Genomic DNA, 21479 nt, shown 5'->3' with positions numbered 1-21479 from the left:
TAGCCCTGCCTTTCTCATGATGTGCTCTGCATATAAGTTAAATAGGCAGGGCAACAGTATACAGCCTTGCCGAACTCCTTTCTCAATTTTGAAACAATCAGTGGTTCTGTGTCCAGTTCTCACAGTTGCTTCTTGACCCACATATAGGTTTCTCAAGAGACAAATAGGAGGGTCTGGTACTCCCATCTCTTTAAGAACTTGCCACAATTTGTTGCAACCCACACAATCAAAGGCTTTAGCATAGTCAATGAAGCAGAAGTAGATGTTTTTCTGGAACTCCCTAGCTTTCTCCATGATTCAGCATATGTTGGCAAATTGATCTCTAGTTCCTCTGCCTCTTCGAAATCCTGCCTGTACTTCTGGTAGTTCTCAGTCCACATACTACTGGAGCCTAGCTTGTAGGATTTTGAGCGTAATTTTGCTAGCATGTGAAATGAGTGCAAAGGTGTGGTAGTTTGTCACCTCTACTGTATATTCATCAGGGATATGATTTAGGTCATACCTGAGTGGCCTAGTGCTTTTCCCTACTTTCTTCAATTTACGCCTAAATTTTGCAACCAGAAGCTCATGATCTGAGCCACAGTCAGCTCCTGGTCTTGATTTTACTGACTGTATAGAGCTTCTCCACCTTTGGCTGCAGAGCACATAGTCAGTCTGATTTCTGTGTTGACCGTCTGGTGTTGTCCATGTGTAGAGTGGTCTCTTGGGTTGTTGGAAAAGAGTGCTTGCTATGACCATCGTATTCTCTTGACAAAATTCTACCAGCCTGTGTGTGCCCTGCTTCATTTTGTACTCCAAGGCCAAACTTACCTGTTATTCCGGTTATCTTTTGGCTTCCTACTTTAGCATTCCAGTCCCCCATGATGATAAGGACATCATTTTTTGGTGTTGGTTCTAGAAGGTATTGTAAGCCTTCATAGAATCAGTCAACTTCAGCCTCTTCAGCAACAGTGGTTGGGGCATAGACTTGGACTACAGTTGCATTGTTTCACTTCAGATCTTTATCAGCATATTTTAGAGAAGATAATGTTTGATGAGGTATTGAAGTGCAACTTTTTAATGAACTATGTAGTTAGTGCTGAGCTTCAGCAACTCCTTAGTACCATGGTGTGCACTGGGATATATTGTCTTCCATGGCTATTTGTTTCAATGCCACAAGCCCATGATGTGCAGAGATGAATAGGGAAGAACAGAGTTGGCCTGAAGCAAACTACTTCAAGTGGTGATGTTTAGGGGAGCAGGAACAGATTCCAAATGGTGCAACATGACAGTTTTAAGTGTTGGCCCTAAAGGCTTGGTGCATTTTGTGTCCGAGAAGTCCAGATAGATGGAATGTGATTTCCCTTGAACATTATTCATGTGACATTGCTTGATTGTCTCTTTCAGGAGCAGGAAGACCCTAATAAACTTGCTACAAGTTGGCCAGACTATTACATTGACCGCATCAACTCCATGGCTGCAGTAAGTAATTCCTGTGGCAACTCCCAGCAAGCAGAAAAGTGGCTTTCTTAAATGGCAGGGGGCAGTTTGTGTTTAGTACTTTAACTATAGAGGACTGTGAAGAGTCTTTGCCTTACCAGCTCCTCCACTACCAGATTGTGGAAGGACCTGACTTCTCAGGGATATTCTAGGCCCCCTTATTTTTTATTTTTTTAATGAAAGCTGAATGTTTTCGAAATCTCATACCATATTACTTTTGGAGAGATGAGGAAAAAGTGTGCAAGCAGTGTTCTACTCACTGCCTCCTTAGGAGTAAAAAAGCATTTCTGCATCTCTTGTTGTAATTGAATTCAAAGACACTGGGATAATGGGCAAATATTATGGCCTTATTTTTAATTTTATTAATATTTGATACTATTAAATAACTTCAAGCATTTTGCCTGCCTATATTTATGATCTAACACTTTTGCAATTGTCCCCCACTCCTTTATTATATCACAATATATCAAAACATGGCACTGACTTGTGGTGCCCAAGGCGATCCTTAATTCTTCCTACATGTGAATGAGGAACAAACAAAGAGGTGCCATCTTACCTAATGCAGTTAAGGGCCAACAAAGAAATGAGGCCAAGTGTCAACCATAATTGGGAAGATCTCCCTCCCCCTTGCCATGAACCAGGATAAGGATTTGAAAGGAACGCAGCCACTTTCCACTGCCTGCTGGGAATTGAACCAATCTGTCATTTTGGTTTTGCTCAGTTTCTCATCTTCTCAAACTTAAAATTCTTTCACACCTTGCCCATGTCAGTTTGTGTGACTTCTTTGTGATTTGTAATCACAGGTCCTCAACGCAAAAATGGGCATGCATTCTCCCAGCATGCACATTTTGGCACCCATTTTCCCTAAAAATATGTATTTTTGGAAGCAACTTCCTCTAATATAGTTAACATTTTCATCATCCCATCCTTAGGATATAGAACGTTTTGCTTTCCCCAGTAAACTGGAGGACTGAATTAAACATTTGGAAAAAGTATGATTATTCAATTCATATTTTAGTTTGGCAAATGTGAATTAGTTAAGTTCTCATTAAACTGAATCAAACATATTCTTTCTTCATCCCTACTGCCTGGATGGTAACCCAAATGGAATGGACCTTGGCATCCCTGGGTACTTATAAACACATGAAAATCATTACCCTTTCTTTTGCTCTCTTTTAGAAACAGAAGGATGTAAATGGCTCAGGCATTCTTCTTTCTGTCTTCTGCAGTCTATGCTTAATAACCCAAATAAACCCATTCTCTGTTTTACTGGGGAACCGAAAAGTTACTTTTACACCACTATGTTGCTTTTGGAAACTTGTCAATATTTGCACTCCAATATATCTTTGCCCTATAGAAGGATTTGCAACTGAATGACTGAAGCAGCTCTTTAGAACCACGACTATCCTGAAAGTATGACATGGTAGGAGTCAAAGGTCATCAATACAGCTGTTACACATTTATTTTTCATGGTTTGGAAATAATTTACTTGGAGCACAACAGCTTTATAGAGCAGAAAAGAAAATACATCTTTCAGCAGATCCCACAGATGTATGCTAACACTGCTTGGGTGACTTTTACTTCTCCATAGTCATATAAACGATATGGATAAAGAAAAAACTACATTAAGGTACAGGCAGATTTTTTTAAAAGGGACCACAGGTCCAGGTGAAGGGTCTGTTATATGCTCTAAGGCCTAGAAGTAAAAAGATACATAAAGCAAAAATGAGCCTTAAAGTTATATCTTGGGTTCCTCCCATGTTTAAACAACCTTAGAAAAAAGTCCCCTTTCATTTTCAGACATTCTCTTTGGCATAGTATATTTAGGAATTTTCACATGGGGCTATTTTCAACAAATGGTTCTCAGTGTAATACTGAGGTGATGTAGCTACCTCTTTGTTATTGCCTTTACCTATGAAGTATAAAGTATATCTTTCTTGGGTATGAATCAGAAAAAGTATTAGACCTTGTAAGTTCCTTGGAAAGAGAGATGGGATACCAGGGTAATAATTACATTTATAAGGTGTTGCAAATTTTAATATGCTCTTGTAACAAGTAGGTTGATTTTAAAAGAGAGCTTCTCAGATTATAAGAGGTGTGGTATGAACTCTCTCCTGATAACCCTCCCATCCAAAATTCCTTGTCCAAGCGCAGACAGGGTAGCTGTGTGGGCTATATTCGCCTTGATAGTCATTTGAGCCATTCCCGTAAGTATGATGTTGGTATCCACCCACGTAAAGCTGAGATGTCAAAGACACAGTGTGAGGGCACTTGCTGCCTTTTAGATATGCAAATACAGATTAGCTCTAAGTCACTTAATCATGTGGAGATATGCGTTGTCTGTCATCAGGGTTGAACTGAGAGTAGGATGCTTTCTTGGCAGTGATGATTGGAGAGTGGTTGACTGTAATCACCCTTTCTGGGAATGGTGGGATTATTTGCTTTTGCTTTGCTTGTATATAGGCATCCTCTAGTTTCAATGAAAACCTCCAGTTATCCATGCAAGGCCCCCAAATAATGGTTTTAGAGACAATGCAACTTGGGACATCTGTGGGCCAGTGACGCTCTGCAGAAGGAGTTTGGTTTTGAGTTACAGATTGTGTTCTGAGGAACCCGTTGTTGAGATTGCCAAAATGAAAATTCATTTCTTCAGGGCTTTAAGAAAGAATCATATGGCCTGACTTGAATACTAGAGTTTATGTTTCTGGCTGTTGTGGGATGTTGGCTCCAGATAAAACATTATTTCCCTGTTTTTTTTATCAGTTTTTCTTTCTATTAGGAGAGGAAGTAATTTGCTCCATTTAACTGAATGAATTTGACTTTGCCATGGATCACTCTATGCCTCTCCCCACCCCAGAAGTTAATTCCAGCACTTCTGTGCCAGCTACATAGCATATAATAGTCACATTGCTTCACCAGATGACCACCCTGAATATTTGACATGTGTTGGCACTACATGATTTGCAAACATAAAGTGACACAGAAGGACTTGTGGGGAAGGGAAAGTAGGGTAAAGAGGCACTCCACTGAAAGAGAGATTTTATCTGATTCTCACTGAAGGTTTTACATAAGAGTTCGCTGTATGTAAGATGTTATTGTAAGTTTCTTGAAAAGACAGAGTATAGGTATTTCTTCAAGCTTTTCTTGGCTTTCATCACTAGCCATTCTAAATGGACCCCAAGTGAAAAACAATATTCATTTCCAAGTTTTTAAAATTATTTTTCATATAAAATCCCGACAAAGCAATGAAAGAGGAAAATATAACTACATAGATTTGGCTATATCAGTGTCAGTCAATGCAAGTAGAATCTCTTTCTGTATGAAAATATGGCATTCTAAGAATTGTACATACACTTTAACAAAGGCAGACCAAATATCCATATTGGAATTTCAAAATAATAACATAAATGACAATATTCAGTTCTAAATAACTGTGGGTAAAGTTATTAATACTATTCTATCACATAGCACATGTCATGAGTTCCAAAATAATTGAGATCTCAATAGAGAAAGTGCATGCCCCTTTTTGGTGAGCTTCACAAGTGAAAAGAAAGCTGAAAAGAGATTGCTGTTCATAACTCTGAGCTCTTGGTGTTGAATATAAAATTCTGATCCATTTCAAAAGTTCTGCAGGAAACTCAAAATTATTCAGCCTTGCAAAAATAAATTTCCAATGAATTTTATCAAAGGCCTTTTCAGAAACAATGGCAGTATTGTCTCTTTTATCAGTATTTAAAGGTAGCAGATCAAGAACAAGTTATCTACTCCTGTCTTTGTTTACTCTTCCATTTGATCTGCTCAAACCAATGTTGTGATAATTTGTTGCAATCTGTTGGCCAGAATGGCACTAAATATTTTAATATCTACACTGGGGTTGCCATAATTATTGTATAGATCCCTTTATTAACAAACTAGGTCAACAGTTAGCACAATAAAGATGATCTTTGTCAGACTTAAGATTCATAGTACTGAACAGTCTCATTTAATGATAAAGAAAGGAAGCCCAATTGGAAAATGTTTTCTACCACTCAATTGAAAACTCATCTGAACGAGATGATTTCTCAGTATTTATATTTCATAATTGAAAAAAATAATTTTACCAATTGACTTGCAAATGAACCATTATTATATTCATTGTTCAGGGGGTCTTCTACCAATTAACTCAATTGAGGATTTCACTCTTGGTGGGACAGAATGGCATCTCTGTTCAGTTTTGTTACTGGAGATTTTGGAGTAGTTCCTATTTAGTTTGGCAAGTAGCTTGCATTGATACATCCTGAGTTCCTCAGTAGCCTCAAATTCTCTAATCTTTCATCCAGTGCTGGATTTGTAACTATTCCTTCACCACATCCAAACAGATGCAGACCCTTTATGCTTTTGATGAAGAAGAAACAGAAATGAGGAATAAAATAGTTGAAGACTTGAAGACAGCTTTGCGGACTCAACCCATGAGGTAATTATCCATCCTCTTTCTCCACATCACATACTTCTTGGGTTAGAATTAGAAAGCAGCTAGTATGGAAAAGTATAACGTATAAGCTATTTCCTTAATTTGTTCTCAAAAAGCACAGGGGGAGTGTAGCTGTCACGACTGGATAAATTTTCTTTTCTCTCTGAGATAACCAGGATGAAGCTGTGAAAGGGATCATCAGGGATTTTGTAAGGGTGCAGCAAACCTGCCACTTTTCCTCAGGATCTATTGTGCATGCCAAAGTTTCTCAACCACTGTGTAATTATAAACTTCTTTTCTTCCAAAGGTACCAAATATTCCATATCCCTCTTTCCTTCAAACCCCATTAAATATACCCATACCGGCATTTCATTTGTTCTGATAAAAGTGTCTGTGACTTTCCCCCCTTAGCTGCTTTGCAGTCTCTTTTCCCATGTTGCTTTTTCTCCAGACCAAGACACAAGGCCCAATAGCAGTCAAGGATTCATTACTGCACTTCTCTCTTTCAGCATTCCAGTACAGTGATAACTCGGTTCACAAACTTAATTTGTTCCACGATTCTGGTTGCAACCCGAATTGGTCAAACCAAGTCAAATTTCCCCATAAGGTTCAATGTAAATAAGGTTAATCTGTTCTGAACCATAACTTAATGTTACACATAAAGGACGGCATATAAAAGTTATACATAAATAAATATGTCATTTTTTTTAACCACAAAAATATGAGCCATGTCCCCAGGCTGTGAGCCAAGCTACGGCCACCTTGCTGAGCCCGGGGGTAGATAGGCTGAGGTGGAGTGGGAGTGGGGCTCCGGCTCCCATGCCTCCTCTGCAGCCTTCTCAGGGCAAACCGCTGCCACCGAGCGGCCGCCATGCTTCTTTCCCCCATGGCAGGGAGAGGCGGGAGGTCCCCTGCTCGGCTGGCCGTGGTCCTGGCCCTTGCCTCCCCTTGCCTCGGCCCACAGAAAGCAGCCCTTACCTCCCTCCTCGCGGCCCTTTCCCAGCCGGGGGAGCTGCCCTGTGGTCACATCTCCAGCCTCCTGCTCCCCTTCCTGGAGCCGGGCAAGCACCTGTAAGGGGACTTTCCTCCAGTTTGGAAGTGGGGTGGTGGTGAGGAGCTGGGAAGGCCTCAACTGAGGTGAATGCACCTTCATGGCTCCCCCTCATGGCGGGTGGGGATAAGGTTACCTAAATATTGGGGTGACCTAAATATTTAAATTATTTGTTTGCTTCTGCAATAATAATACACCCATGCTGCTCAATAGGAAAAACCTCTTAAGTGGTTCACATATAAATATTAAGAATCATATTAAATACACAAATTCTGAAGAACTAATAAAGGACTGAAAAATTAATTTAGGAGGGATCTGGTAAGTGTTCCCAATGTCTGGTTAACAGAGACAAAAATCATTAGCATAGAAACTTTATGTAAATGAGACAAATGAACTGTGGCTTTCAGTAAGAAAACAGAACAAGACCCTTGTCTTCCTGAGGTGGATTCTGCGTTAATCAGTTTTTGTTCCTATCAACTAACCCACCATGCTCAACCGATAAGAGAAGCGTCTCCCTTTTGCATACGGAAATCTCATGGTCATTACAAGAAACATGTGGCCAGTGCACATCCACAGCCTTCCACCATCCTAGTTTATTATGCCAGGAAGGTCTTTTCTAACCAGACAGACTCCCCTTGTGAAGTCTGTAGGAGTAGGGTATGGGAAATCTCCACTCAAGGGCAGGTTTTTCCAAACAAGCCGTGCATTACTTTGGCGAGATACCACTGACAGCAGGCATTTATTTCCTCTGTTTATAACAGCCATAATGAGTGTCAGCACCAGCATCCACAAACTGTCACATAAAGTCTTTGCTCTTAAATCGCTGGCTGCAGCCCTGAGGACTTTTTTTCTTTCTTCCTTAGCTATAGCCAAGCCAAATTTTGAGTTAAGTCCCCATGTCTCAACTAATTTCCAGTGACTCAATTTGTAAGTTGCCAAGTGGGCCACTTGCCAATGCCTGCTGAGTGAGCCAATTCCCGCTTTAACAGAAAGGCTGCAGTGGAGGGGCCCATGGCTGTATCGTATCCCTTTTGTGAGCTGCATCGTATCGAAGCCTTCAAAATACTAGTCTTGAAACCAAAGAAGAAAGCGCACCATTCTGCGTCTCCTTCATCAGTTCCTTGATGGTCATGTCAATTTTGATGCTTGCATGCTCACCCAGCAGAGAGAATCTGAGACAATAGCAATGCCTGGATGCTCATGTTCGAATGTTTGTAACCGGGATATCAGTATGCCTGTGCACAGCCTATTCACCTATAAATCTTTGAATAATAGTTGCAACTTTGTGAATAGAGTTCGTGCAGCTTGCTGACTTCATGATAATTGGGATTCTACGTACTCTGCCCCAACCCTCTGAGCCAAATTTTGCATTGAGGAAAACCTAAATTGTGTTCTGGGAATAATTAGGACAAATCAAGCACATCTGCAGAATCTGTTCTGCTTCCAAGATCACACTTTCCAAAGATCTAAAGCTGTGGAAGCAAAAATTAAGGTGAATGGAAAGGGAATGAGGATTTGGGCCTGAGTAGATACATAAAGATATGAAGTTTGGAAATAGGTGCAAAGTCTCTTTCAGCTGGAGGGATGAATTGCATTTCAGAGGCACACTCAGGGGATGCATTTTGCTGCTGACCAGTGCCACAGGCAAAAGGGTCAGGCCAAAAATATGAAAAATACCAGCATAATTTAGCTTTAAGGTCTTAGTATCTGTAACTAAGCCTCAGGAGAGTCACTTTTTAGGGTAAATGTGGGCTTACGCATGGTTCTAGGTGCAAAACTGAAACACCTAAATTCTCATGGTTCAATGTGGGGTTTGTTGCAATGTCAGCCATAGGTGTTTCTATTTATTCTAACTATTCTATAGACCCTAATCTGGGCATGGCTAAACTGTGGCATGAGTGTGGCAAAAAGCTGTTTTGGGCCACAACTCCCAGAATTCCTGACCATTTACCATGCTGGCTGGCACCAGTAGCAGGCGAAGTGCAAAGCATTTGGGGAACAGCAGTTTGGAGACAGCCGACTGGAGTGACAGATGAATGTACTAAGGCCAGTACATTCACCTGTCACTCTAGTACTTGCTGTTGCTTGATGTTTCATTTAAGACTGTAAATGGAAGCTTCAGTGATTTGAATGTTCCTGCATACAAAAAATTAAAACCCTGTACATGAAAAATTAACATGTCAGGGGAAAAGGTTCTTACCTGTCTTTTTAAAATCAGGGGCTAATGGAGGGGAAGTATTTCTTGGCAACTGGAAAAATTGTTCTCTTGATAATTGTACTTCTTACATAGTGCATAGTTAAAATGTGAAATTCACTGCCACAGGAAGTAGTGCTTGCTTCCAATTTGGATGGCTTTGAAAGGGGATTTGACAAATTGATGGAGAAGAAGGCTACTGAAGAAGGTCAGTGGCTACTGACCAGGCTGGCTATATGCTACTCCCAGTTATCAGAGGCAGTATGTCTGTGTGCAACAGTTGCTGAGTAGCTTGGGCAGATGGAACTCTTGTATCCATCCTGCTTGAGGGATCCTGTGGACAGCTGGTTTGGCATCATGTGAATGGAGTGCAGGATTGGATGGACCATTGGTCTGATCCAACATGACTTTTCTGATGTTCTTACATTCTTATGATGTCTTTACATTTTCTTAAAAGTTTAAGAAAAGCACTGCTAAGCACCCTTCTAAGTCAGCCTTTCCCAGCCTAGGCCTTCCTGCTGCTTTGGACTTCAACTTTGTCCAGCCCTATCCAGGATGGTGAACTGATGGGAATCCTGGGAGTTGTAGTCCCAAAGATCTGGATGGAACTGGACTATGGAAACATTTTCTAAGTGTTGCCTGTTCTTCCAAAACTCATTATTTTTTCCTATTTTCACAGTACTTTTGCTTTCCTAAAATCAATTGATGACTAACAGGAGCTTCCATATAGCTTTCCCATATGTTTCTAGCCTGATATTTTTTACCATCATAGTTGTTTATGGTTACAACTCACAAGGAAAATTTAACATCCTTTCAGTCATTTCCTTCATTTTATTATAAGTTTGCCCTTAAGCAATGTGGTTGGCCAAGTCTGTTATTGTTGAACTGCACCAGCTTTTGTTACGTGATAGCGCTGTTCCTAATTGAGGGGCACATACAGTTGTTACTTTCAAAAGTCAATTTTGTAATAATACTTTTCATCCTTGTTCACTTTCTAGAGAGAAATCTTTGGCTTTGCACACCCCTATGTCCTGTCCTCTCAGTAAAAGAAAAACAATACCTGAACTGCATGGTTCCATGAAAATGGCTTCTCCCTGACAACTCATTCTGGCTCTAGAAAAATAGAGATAGGATTAGTGGATAGTCAGGAAGTGCCCCACATCAAATAAATGTGGCAGAGCTTGGTTCATTTGTGCCTTGGTTCCTGCACTGTGGAGGTCAGCTGCATCTATGCCCCAGATTCATCCTAGCTGAAACTTTCCTCCAGAAAACAAGTGAAAAAAAACCTAGAATGAAATCATTTGAGATAGAGCAGAAACAGCCCAATGTTGGTTGTGGAGAATATCTGGGCAACATTAGGTGAAAATTCAAAATCCAAACTTCAGAGAGACGAAGTAGAATAGGATGAGAGAGAATTTAACATCCTGGTGCTCTGAATGTGGTCCTAAACTTCACAGAGATGCTTCCCTTTTCTTCAGACCAGGGATGTGGAATCTCAGATCCAGGGGTCGAATCTGGCACTGTGAATCCCCATGTAGCTACATTCCCTTCCTTGGCCTCACTCACTTTCCTCCAATCACCAATTCCTGTGATTTCCTGTCTTTTGTAGATGTTTTATTTTTCAGATTCAACTCCCACTGGTCCCAACCAGCATGGCAACTGGTCTGGAATTCTGGGAGTTGTAATCCAAAAGAACTTGTGATATCTATGCCACAGTATGGCCATGCACAGGTTAGAACATATAAAATAGTAACAGTATGTATGGGAATAGCAGGCTTTGCAATAAATCCAACACTGAACTATGAAATCTTATGTTTCTTTTTTACATCTAGAAATGCGCATAAGCACACAACCAAATAGTCCAGTGGTCTCCAACTTGTTTCTTCCAGATGTTTTGAATGTCAGTTTGCATTGGTCCTAGTCAGCATGGTGAATGTTCAGAAATTCTGGAAGTTGTAGTCCAAAACATCTGGAGAGCACCAGTTTGGGGGGAAATGATGCAGACATAGGTGAATGACAATTTTAAAATGTTTCTGAAATGTACAAGATGCTTTTAATTCCTCCATGTTCCACAGAAAGAAAATGTCCCTTTTTTCTGGAGATAGGAAATGAACTGCAATAATTAATGTGGAAGGCCAAATAAATAAAAATAAAGGCTAAATATTCCTCTTATTGCATATGTCAGCTAAGGTTGGAAAAAGAGCTGATTATTTTCAAGAGTGATTAGCATATCATATCATTTAACACATTTCTGTGAAACCATTTGTGATGTTTGTGTGTTTACTCTCCAAGGCTTGAGTGCATCAAACAGATTTAATGTTCAGGCTTGAACAGGCACCAAACCTCATACTGAACTTCTTGTTAGTATGTGATGTTTTGGTTTTGTCTAGTGTCTGGACAAAACCAACTGGATAAGGTTACTGAAGGGGAGAGAAGATAAGCCAGTCAGTGAATACGGCCCAAGTTCTGCATGGTCTCTTAAATTCCCTTTTTGGAATGAAGAGTTCATGCCCCAGATCCAGCAATGTCATTACTGATACTTTTTGTATATATTATGGAAGTAAAACCAAGGCTCATAATAAATAGATTTATTTATACATGATAGTCCTAGACGATGAGATGTTAGAAGCCAAATCTTCAAACTGCAAATATGTGAAGTAGATATATTGAAACTCTATAGAGATGCAGCAACCATGCCAGAAGCAGTTTTCCACTGAAACTGTATTGGCTTCATCCTGTGCTTGAATTGCTTCACCCTGTTGGTTTCCATCTGGAATGTACCTATCCCATGAGTTATACTGTCTTTCTGAAATCAGTCATTAATGTTTTTTATTGTACACCTAAAGGTTTATCCACAGTTGTTGCCAAACACCAGTAAATTATTAGCCAGGTGTTTGTATATTTGCTTGGTTGTGGTGTTTGTAATAATAAATGACACATACATCTTCCATCTTGGAATCTTTTGCTACAAGCCTAGAACTAGGCTATGCAAACAGCATGTGTTAAAGCTGTTCCTAGATTTTGTATTGCTTCAAAGTGAAGGTGGGGAATTGCAAGGGAAAATGCTTTCCAAAATTAAACAACCTCCAGCATAATTTAATTAATTAATTTCTATACCACCCAGTAGCTGAAACGCTCTAGACAATTAAGAAAGCTCTCTAGAAAATTTAAAAAAAATCCTTGTACTGGTTTTATGTGAGCAAGCTTTTCTCCACTGCAGAGAACCATTCAGAAATGTGATTCCCTCAAGAGCCATTAGAAGCTTCAGTGGTACCACTGAAGAGCACTTTGATTAATAAAACTAAAAGCAGCAAAAATACGAATTTACAGTGCCCTGCGGAAGGCCCAGTTTGGCTTGTACCTTTTGTTGTGTTGCAACATGGAATTTACATTTATTTATTTATTTATTTATTTATTTAATGTGACACCCTATTGGTCATAAGGCTCACTGGGTGGCTTACAACATAATCAATAAAATCAACAATTGTTATAAAACCAGTCATAACAATAAGAACAACAAATACACCAACCAACAATAGAACAGTCATTAAAGGTAAAGTAAAGGTAAAGGTTTCCCCTTGACGTGAAGTCCAGTCATGCCTGACTCTAGGGGGCGGTGCTCATCTCCGTTTCCTAGCCGAGGGAGCCAGCGTTTGTCCGCAGACAGTCTCCGTGGTCATGTGGCCGGCATGACTAAACACCGAAGTACATGGAACGCTGTTACCTGCCCACCAAAGTGGTACCTTTTTATCTACTTGCATTTGCATGCTTTCGAACTGCAGGAGCTGGGACTGAGCAACAGGAACTCACCCCGTTGTGCAGATTTGAACCGGCAACCTTTCGATCAACCAGCCCAGCAGCCCAGCGGTTTAAACCACTGCGCCACCATTAATTGGCATTTAATTGGCATTGTTATCACTTGATACGCAGAAGATAATCAACAAGGTTAAAATAGTTTTCTTGTGGCATAAAAGTAAAAACTGGCACTGGTTGGCTACAGAAGAATTCACAGACACGATTGTCAATACTTGGTAGAAGCCCCTTTGGCAACAATTACAACTGCAGGTCTTGTTGAATTAGTCTTTACTGGCTTATGGATCTGTATCCTGCGATGTTTTGTCCATTCTTTCTGGAAAAACCTCTCCAGCTCCAGCTCCAGTATGGAATGAGACCATTGGTGAAGAGTAACTTTCAACTCTTGTCACAAATTTTCAACTGGATTGTGGTCTGAGCTTTTTTCAGAAATGTTTGTTCGTGACCTGATTCATTTGTGAACCAAGGCGTTCGTGAGCCGAGGTACCACTGTCACGAACAAACATTTCTGAAAATTTTTGACTTGGGTTGCGAACACCGCTTTGGGTGGCGACCAAGATCGCAGCCATCTCCCACTCCTCCTGAGTGGGGAGATGGCCACAATCCCAGTTGCTTCCATGCAGGGAAGGCGTGCCTGATCAGAGGCGCACTGCTGCAGGAAAGACAGGCGGAATCTCGGCCATCTCCCTTGTGGCTCTGCTTTGCTGCTCCTGTCTTTCCTGCAGCAGTGCATCTCTGATCAGGCACGCCTTCCCTGCACAAACGGAACTGCAATTGAGGCCATCTCCCCACCCCCAGCGCACCATTTGCGCCCATCTCTCCCTCCCCCAGTGTGCCCGTGATCACTTCCTCTCTCCCCCCCCACCCCCCAGCGTGCCTGCAGGGATGACGGGCGCCTGCAGGAATGGCAGGCACAATCTCGGTCATGCTGTGGGGGTGGGGAGATGGCCGCACTTGTGTTGGGGGTGGGGGGGAGATGGCCGCGATCTTTGTTGTTATCACTTTGATTCACATTTTTCTGATTTAAAAAATGGTTACAGAACGGATTAACCTTATTTACGTTGAACCTTATGGGGATATTTAACTTGGCTCACAACCAATTTGGGTCACGACCAGAGTCCTGGAACGGATTAAGTTCATGAGCCAAGGTACCGCTGTAGTTGCCCCATAGCTGATCCCTCAGCTGCTGATCTCTCTGGCTTTTTTACAATTACCTTGGCCTCTTGGTTGCTTCTCTGACTAATGTCACTGAATTTTGATGAGTGGCCCTCCTAGTCAGAATCATGGTTGAGCTATATTCTTTCCATGTTGTCATAATGGATTTAAGATTGCTCCAGGGAACATTCATAGATGTTTGCCTGCACAACTTTATCCTGGATCCCTTGATATTTCTTTGTTTTTTATGAAGTTGTTTGTTTAGATATGCTCCCCAATAATAGGCAGTTTCTGGGGCCTTCCAGAAAAAGATGCATTTAATCTGAGATCATGTGGCACCAGAATTGTGCATGGGTGTACTTCATTCAGCTACTTACTGCATGTGACATCTGGAGGCAATGCGTTATACCAGAACTTATTTAGGCATGTGACAGCACAGGGGTTGAATAACTATGCAATGATCAAGAGCTACTTTATTTTTATTAACTTTTGTGCCTCAGTAAAATGATTTTGCTCCTTCACAGTATTGATATCTTCTATGTAATAAATAGTAACAATACCAGTTAAATCCATTTCAGTTACAGACTGTAGCACAACAAAATATGGAAAAGTCAAAAAGGGGGGTGGTGAATATACAAGGCACTGTCTATGATAATATAACAAGATCAAATAAAGAAAATCACAAATTATTGTTCTTGGGGCTTCTCTTTATAGGCTTTTATTGGGCATTCACGATTCCTTCCCATGGTAGTTTGTAGGTGCATGTAAAACGATATCATTCTCTCCAGGGCTTCTCTTGTGCTTTGCGACCGTTTCTGTAGAATTTTAAGAGTGAGGAAAGTATGGCATGATTCTGAAATGTCTCTATGAAATGCTCATGTCTTTTTGCAATTCTGCTATACCACAGCACCACTTTGTGAAAAGCAAAAAAGGAAACCACCAGGAGAAAGCATGGGAACTGATTTTAATCCCACAAAGAGTCCTGAAGCAGAAGGCTTGGTGAAGTGGCTGGATAAAAGTTTTATAAACCCTCAGTTTATCAATGATATGGTTATAGAATAGCTATGTTAAAACAGCCTCAATAGAAGCTCACTATCCAACAAAAGTTGTGCATCATATATAACAACTGAGTGCAAATGCTTGTTTGTAATAGTCAGAAAAAATATAAGCAATTGTAATTGGTTGGAATTTGATAAAAAATTTGGATTCCTTCAACACAGAAAATGGAAACCATAGTGCCATAATAGCTTTTCTCAGATTAGGATTCCTTGCTTGCTGCAGTTGCTCAGTAAGTTTATAAATAGATACAGTCTCCCAGATTGTGTCAACCCCCTGCTCTTTAGCTGGTTGCTTTGTAGGGTCCCACTTGCACCTAGGATGGCTTTGCAGGTTTTTTGTTTTTTTGCAATTGCTTTAGAATGCATTTAACAGGGAATCCAGGACTATTAGTTTTAAACAGACAACAAAGCATAGTTTTAGGAGATACCAGTAGTCTAACATAGAGAAATTCTGGTACTAATCAGCAACCATGTTTCAAAACACCTGCACAGTTGAACATTCCTACCAAATATGAGCATAATCTTAGCATTAACTCTTCCAACAATATTTGGTATAGTTTGGATGTATTTGATGAAGATTTTCAAGAGTAGTGTGCCACCTACTTGGAACTTTGTCCTTCCTTTATATCAGTGTCGCTGGATAAAGATTCAAAAGATGGGAACTAGATAACCTGAAAGGGAGTTCAAGATTCTAATTTCTCTTTAGCCTTGGTCTCTTGGGATTGTAATAATTCAGGGTAGGTTTTGTTTGGTTTGTGCTTGCTTTTAAAATAGCTCTAGTAAATATAATTCAGCCAAAGACAACTATACTTTTATATACTAGTAACTGAAGGAAGTTCCAGGTTTTGCTGATGAGTGGGTGAGTGGATGGTGTTTTGTACAAAAGTTTCTATAGATTGGGTACAGAGAACTCTTGCCACATTAAGTACAAATTCAATTTCAGAGAAGCTCTAGAGGTCTGTATTGCAATGATGGGTAAAGCCAAAAGCAAAGGAAGTAGGACCAGAAATACGCGTATAACAAGCCTTCAGTGCCACCATCCCCAGCTACTATAACTTAAAATTCTTCTAGTTAATTAAGCCTTAGGAGAGCCATTTCAGCCATTTAGGAATGGCACAAAATCTAGACTGAGGCAAAGGGGTGGGGCCACACGGATGGGTATATGCGTCTAAGGAGTTCTGGAGTGCTGGACTGGGACCTCAAGCAGGCTAAATCTGGCCCCTAGGTGGACTGCATGTGGCCCCTGGTTTTGCAGTCTCCCACCACTGCTGCAGATGATTTGTTTCAGAACTCTTGGCAACAACACAGTAATTTCCCCCCTCCATTTTCCACCATCAGAAAGTAAAAACAAACATCTATGGTTTTCATGAATGGTTAGCCTTAAAAAAGGACAACAAAACCAGGACTATGATTTCCATCCTATATTTCCAGAACGGTCAATATTTTAAGCCAACAACTGTCCATCTGCAAGTACAGTGGTGGAGTATGATGTTTGTTTACTGGAACTGAAATCTACTTGGCTATCTGTGATGCATGTGAAAATATTGCAGCAGTTTCCTTGAACAGTAACCTGTTGGTTCTTCAGATCACTTTTTATATCACTTTTGAATGTAGAGTCTTGAAATTATGATAATACACACTTGCTTCTGGCAGAAAGTACAGGAAGATGAGACAACGTTTTCTCAAATAAGGTATGTATGATTCCCCTCATAAAATGCTTGCAAGAAACCTTAGCTACAAACATGGCTCCACAGAGTTCCCCCAGCGTTTTCAAAGTAATGCAAGAACACTGTTCTTTGTTCCATTAACCTGATGCCTCTTAGACAAGGTGCCTAGAACTTATTTTCCTCTCTTGTCTCTATTCAGGTTTGTGACGAGATTTATTGAGCTGGATGGCCTGACCTGTTTGCTTAACTTCCTGAAGAGTATGGACTATGAGACTTCAGAGAGCCGCATACACACATCCGTTATAGGATGCATTAAGTCTCTGATGAACAACTCCCAGGGACGGGCACATGTTCTGGCCCACCCAGAAAGCATCAATATAATTTCTCAGAGTTTACGGACTGAGAACATAAAAACCAAGATTGCAGTGCTGGAGATCTTGGGGGCTGTTTGCTTAGTGCCAGGAGGCCACAAAAAAGTTCTCCAGGCCATGCTTCACTACCAGGTCTATGCGGCAGAAAGGACAAGATTCCAGGTAAAACCAACATGTTGAACCAACAGTTCCTGATGTAACATTACCTTTAGACTTGGTTCTTGTTTCTTATTTTCTCTACCATACGAGGGGGGATCCAAAAAATCCAGGGATTTATTTATAAAAAAATATGTATTTATTTTTACATGTTCAGACTTCAGTCACCTTCAAAATACTATCTGTTTGATGCAATACACCCATCAAGACATTTTTCACTGCTCAAAACAGGTTTTGAACACATGAATGTTGATACCTTTTAGTTCTGCTGTTTTCTGTTTCACCTCTTCCACATTGGCAAAATGTTTCCCTTTGAGGACTTTTTTCATCCGGGGAAACAAAAAAAGTTGCATGGGGCGAGATCAGTTGAATAGGGAGGGTGGGGCACAAGGGTCATGCTGTTGTTGGTCAAAAACTTCTAAGCACTCAGTTGAACAAAGTTTCACCACTGCATGTTGTTTGTGTAAATTGGCCATCACGAAATAGGCAAACATGTTGAAAACTTCTCAAAAACCCTCACTGAAGCTGAACACAGCCTCTCACAACAATCCAGCTGGGTACACTGATGCACATGGGTTCCTAGAACACTCACGTAGTGGGGAAGCCTGTACTACAGGGGGCCTGCCGTCCAGAAAATAATTCCTGGTTTTTTGGGTCCCCCTCATATGGCACACTGGGCAAAGGTGGATTTCTATCTGAATCAAGCAGGCCACTGATGCATTCATTCCATGCTCATTCCTTTCACTTACATAAAGGTGGATATTATGATCTCGTAAATACTATGATGGCTTATGATTGGTCAAACATTAATATGGTGTCAAAATATAATTAGTAGAAGAATGACAAACTTGACGGCAGTACATTTTGTTCAGGTAGGAACTACAACATGTCACATTTAATTTTTTGTATCCTTGTACTTTGGACCATTCTTTTATTACATCAGAGGGCTATTTCACACATTAAGCAGTTAAACTTTGGTTTGTCAGCAAATCAGCAATCCTGGCTTTCTGACGTGTTACTGCTATTCCTTTTATTATGAATTTAATGTCTGTGATACTTTACAGAGTAAAAAATGAAATATCAGCCTTTCCAAAGCATAGGTTGCAATTTAAAATGTTCCAGAGGGGGAGGCAAGGATAAAAGAAGAATGTGTACAACTCCAGTTATGCATGCTTAGTTTCAGTAGGGAATGAAGTTTGCACCATACTTCACAATAACAGTGCAGTTTGGATGAAGGATTTGAATGGTAGAAAGATGTGTCCTAGGAGGGGATTCCAGGCATTAGGCCTGCAAAAGGAGAATGGACAGAGTTATTTAAGGGAATAAGAAATATTAACCTAGACAGAAACTCCGCTAGGGTCATACCTGTGTGTGCAAGTCCAGCATACCTACAGCCTGAAGGCCCCCAGATGGTAATATCAGTCTTGTCTTGCAAAGCAAAATAAAACACTGCAGAATGATTTTGCTTTGCTGAGGGGTGAAGTTTGACAGTTGTTCCTGCCACCTTCATCTCTCAGAGTGCCTCTGGGACACATCGATAGCCACCAAGCTGAGTGCAGATCAGATAAAAGGGGCTTGTTTCCTCTCTTCACTTGTAAGGTAACTTCATGATGTGCCCATTAAGAATTGAGTTCATTATGATGCCTGAAGACAAGTCCAGTTGAAAGCACTGCGTCCTGCCCTCATTCTGATAACATTTGGATCGAGAAAGGGAGGGAGGGAGAGAAAGGTGATTCCTAGTAGCAATACATAAAACCCTAAATATACCCCAGTTACAAAATTTTGCTAGCATTGGCAGTGACTCCCTGCTGGGAGCAGTTCTGTCCCTCTTCCTGTATTCCTTATGGTATCTTGAGCCGAATGCCAAACCTGGCTCAGAGATCTGCTTCAGTTACTGATAGTTCATTACATCTGTTTTATGCCACCTGTTTTCACTTCTCCATCCCTTCTCCAATCCACATCAGTTGTTTTCTTTCTGTCTTTCAGTAACTGCCACCCTTTCTACCACCATTTGTCTCCTATATGCTTCTTATTTATTTTTATTTCTTATTTATAATATTTATATTTCACTTTTTTTCCTTTCAAGGAATTCAAGGTGGCTTATATAATTCCCCTCCTCTCAATCTTATCCTCATAATAACAACCCTGTGAGGTAGGTTGGGCTGAGAGTCTGTCACGAGTCCACAGTCACTCAGTGAGCCCCATGGCTGACTTGCGATTAGAACCCAGATCTCTGGAGTCCCAGTCCCACACTCTTACCACTATACAGCACTGCCTCCTTTGGCCTTACGGTCTTGTGCGTTTTGTTCTGACCATGAGATTGACACCCACACACAATGGTATGTTCTCCTAAATTCCTCTTTTGTAACTCTCCACTGCATGTATGCCAACTTCTCTTAAGTGTTATGCTAACCTGAACTCCATTATTGTCATGCTCCTGCAGACCTTTGTAGCCTGAGAGCCAGGCCTCTGTCTTTGTGCTAACTCTGTGCAACCAGTATATGATTGATAGGTGTCATCTCTGTGTATATGTAGGTCAGATATGCAGTTTGTTTGCCCAAAGTCCCTCTTTGCAGCCTGTGAACAGGATGGTAAGTTGCAGGGTCAATTTGTCTCAGCCCTAGTTTTTTGTAAAGCAAGAACAGATGCTGTCAAGTCATGGACACTTTGTAGTGGTAAAATGCAGTAACTTGGAGCCTTGGGGTCTGTCCAAACAGACAGCTCCTAGCTCTGGCAGTCAGAAGTTACTGTGGAGGATCATTTGACAGGACAGACCACAATGCTTTATTAACTCGCAGGGAGAATGGGGCTCCTGTGGGGTATATGCAACCGTTTTGAAATTTATATTTATATGTCTATTATTTATATTTATTTTTATGTTTATATCCGACCTCTTCCCAGTGATTGGGATTCAAGGGAGTTCACAACATGAGAACTCATTTAATTAAACAATCCCAAAATATACAAAAGTTAAAATATAATTGAATAGATTAAATATTAAAATTGAACACATACCCAGATTAAAAGCATTACAAACAATATAAAGAGTAAAGCTAATCCAGCACAAACACAGGCCAAGACCATTCCCAAATTGTTTTTATTTATTTTACATTGTTTTTTCAATAGTAGTTGTAAAACACTCAGCGAGCCCTATGGGCTAATATGGCAGTATAGAAATGTATTAAGTACGTAAATAAATGGTGAACCCCTGAATGCAGTTTGGTCCCCATGGCTGCTGCAACTCCTCACAAGTTGCAATGTGACATCTGAACCCAGTCATTATGTAGCTATTTCATTTTCCGCTCCTTTATGGTAGGATTGTTTTTGGGAGGGAGAGGAGGAGGAGACTGAAACAGCAGTGGGAAAACAAATCAAAGATGCCATTGTTTGGAAACCTCATCCACCCTCTTTTACAATTCTATGATTCAAGCAGGGTATTTGGACAATAAAAGCCTCATGTAGAAGCACCTCAATGTGTTTTAAGAGTTAGTTAAGAGTTATATTCAGAGGACTAAAGATGCTGTTGGAAGGTATGCATTTAAAAGTTTTCAGTTATGAAACGCAACCCCATACATAGTGTGTGATATGAGAAACTGCATCCATAGACTTGCAATATCTTTTTAAATATTTGGCTGCATCTGTTTAAGGATGCATTGGCTGGGGGATCTTGAGAGCTGTAGAACTTTTAAAATATTCCTAGGTTTGTATCCTAAGTTTGAAATTTTCATACTCTGTGCTTCTTCTACAAAGAAGCACAATGAGACTCAGGGTTTCAGAAAGTGTGAGAGAAAAAGGCTGCTGGACCACATGCTGAGCATTTATTTATTTTATTTATTTAAAACATTTCTATGCCACCCCCATCACAACAAAGCCTCGGGGCGGCTCACAAAAAAAAAAAAACATTTAAACCCCCCCGGTGCATTCTCGGCTAATTTAAAATCCTAATAAATACAATAATTTAGCAATTAAAATAAGTTTTAAATAAAAAGGTCTTAGCCTGGTGCCGAAAAACAAATACTGACGGCGCCAGGCGGACCTCTCTGGGGAGCGCATTCCATTGATTGGGCGCCACCGCAGAGAAAGCC

The 21479-nt window shown here is 40.5% G+C and overlaps 1 protein-coding gene across 10 annotated transcripts in view; it reads left to right on the top strand.

Annotated features, from left to right (window-relative positions):
• Positions 1–21479, top strand: part of DAAM2 (dishevelled associated activator of morphogenesis 2) — a 273375-nt gene that overhangs the window by 163728 nt on the left and 88168 nt on the right. For all 10 annotated transcript variants that reach the window (XM_044442145.1, XM_044441957.1, XM_044442055.1 and 7 more), the window contains 3 exons: positions 1387–1461; positions 5838–5932; positions 17067–17400. In XM_044442145.1, coding sequence (XP_044298080.1) covers positions 1387–1461; positions 5838–5932; positions 17067–17400 — 504 coding nt within the window. The remainder of the gene's footprint in view (positions 1–1386; positions 1462–5837; positions 5933–17066; positions 17401–21479) is intronic.

The sequence above is a fragment of the Varanus komodoensis genome, unplaced genomic scaffold, assembly GCF_004798865.1.
Source record: "Varanus komodoensis strain SLA01 unplaced genomic scaffold, ASM479886v1 scaffold1, whole genome shotgun sequence".
NCBI classification, from domain to species: domain Eukaryota; kingdom Metazoa; phylum Chordata; class Lepidosauria; order Squamata; family Varanidae; genus Varanus; species Varanus komodoensis.
This window is presented reverse-complemented; position numbering and strand designations above follow the sequence as displayed.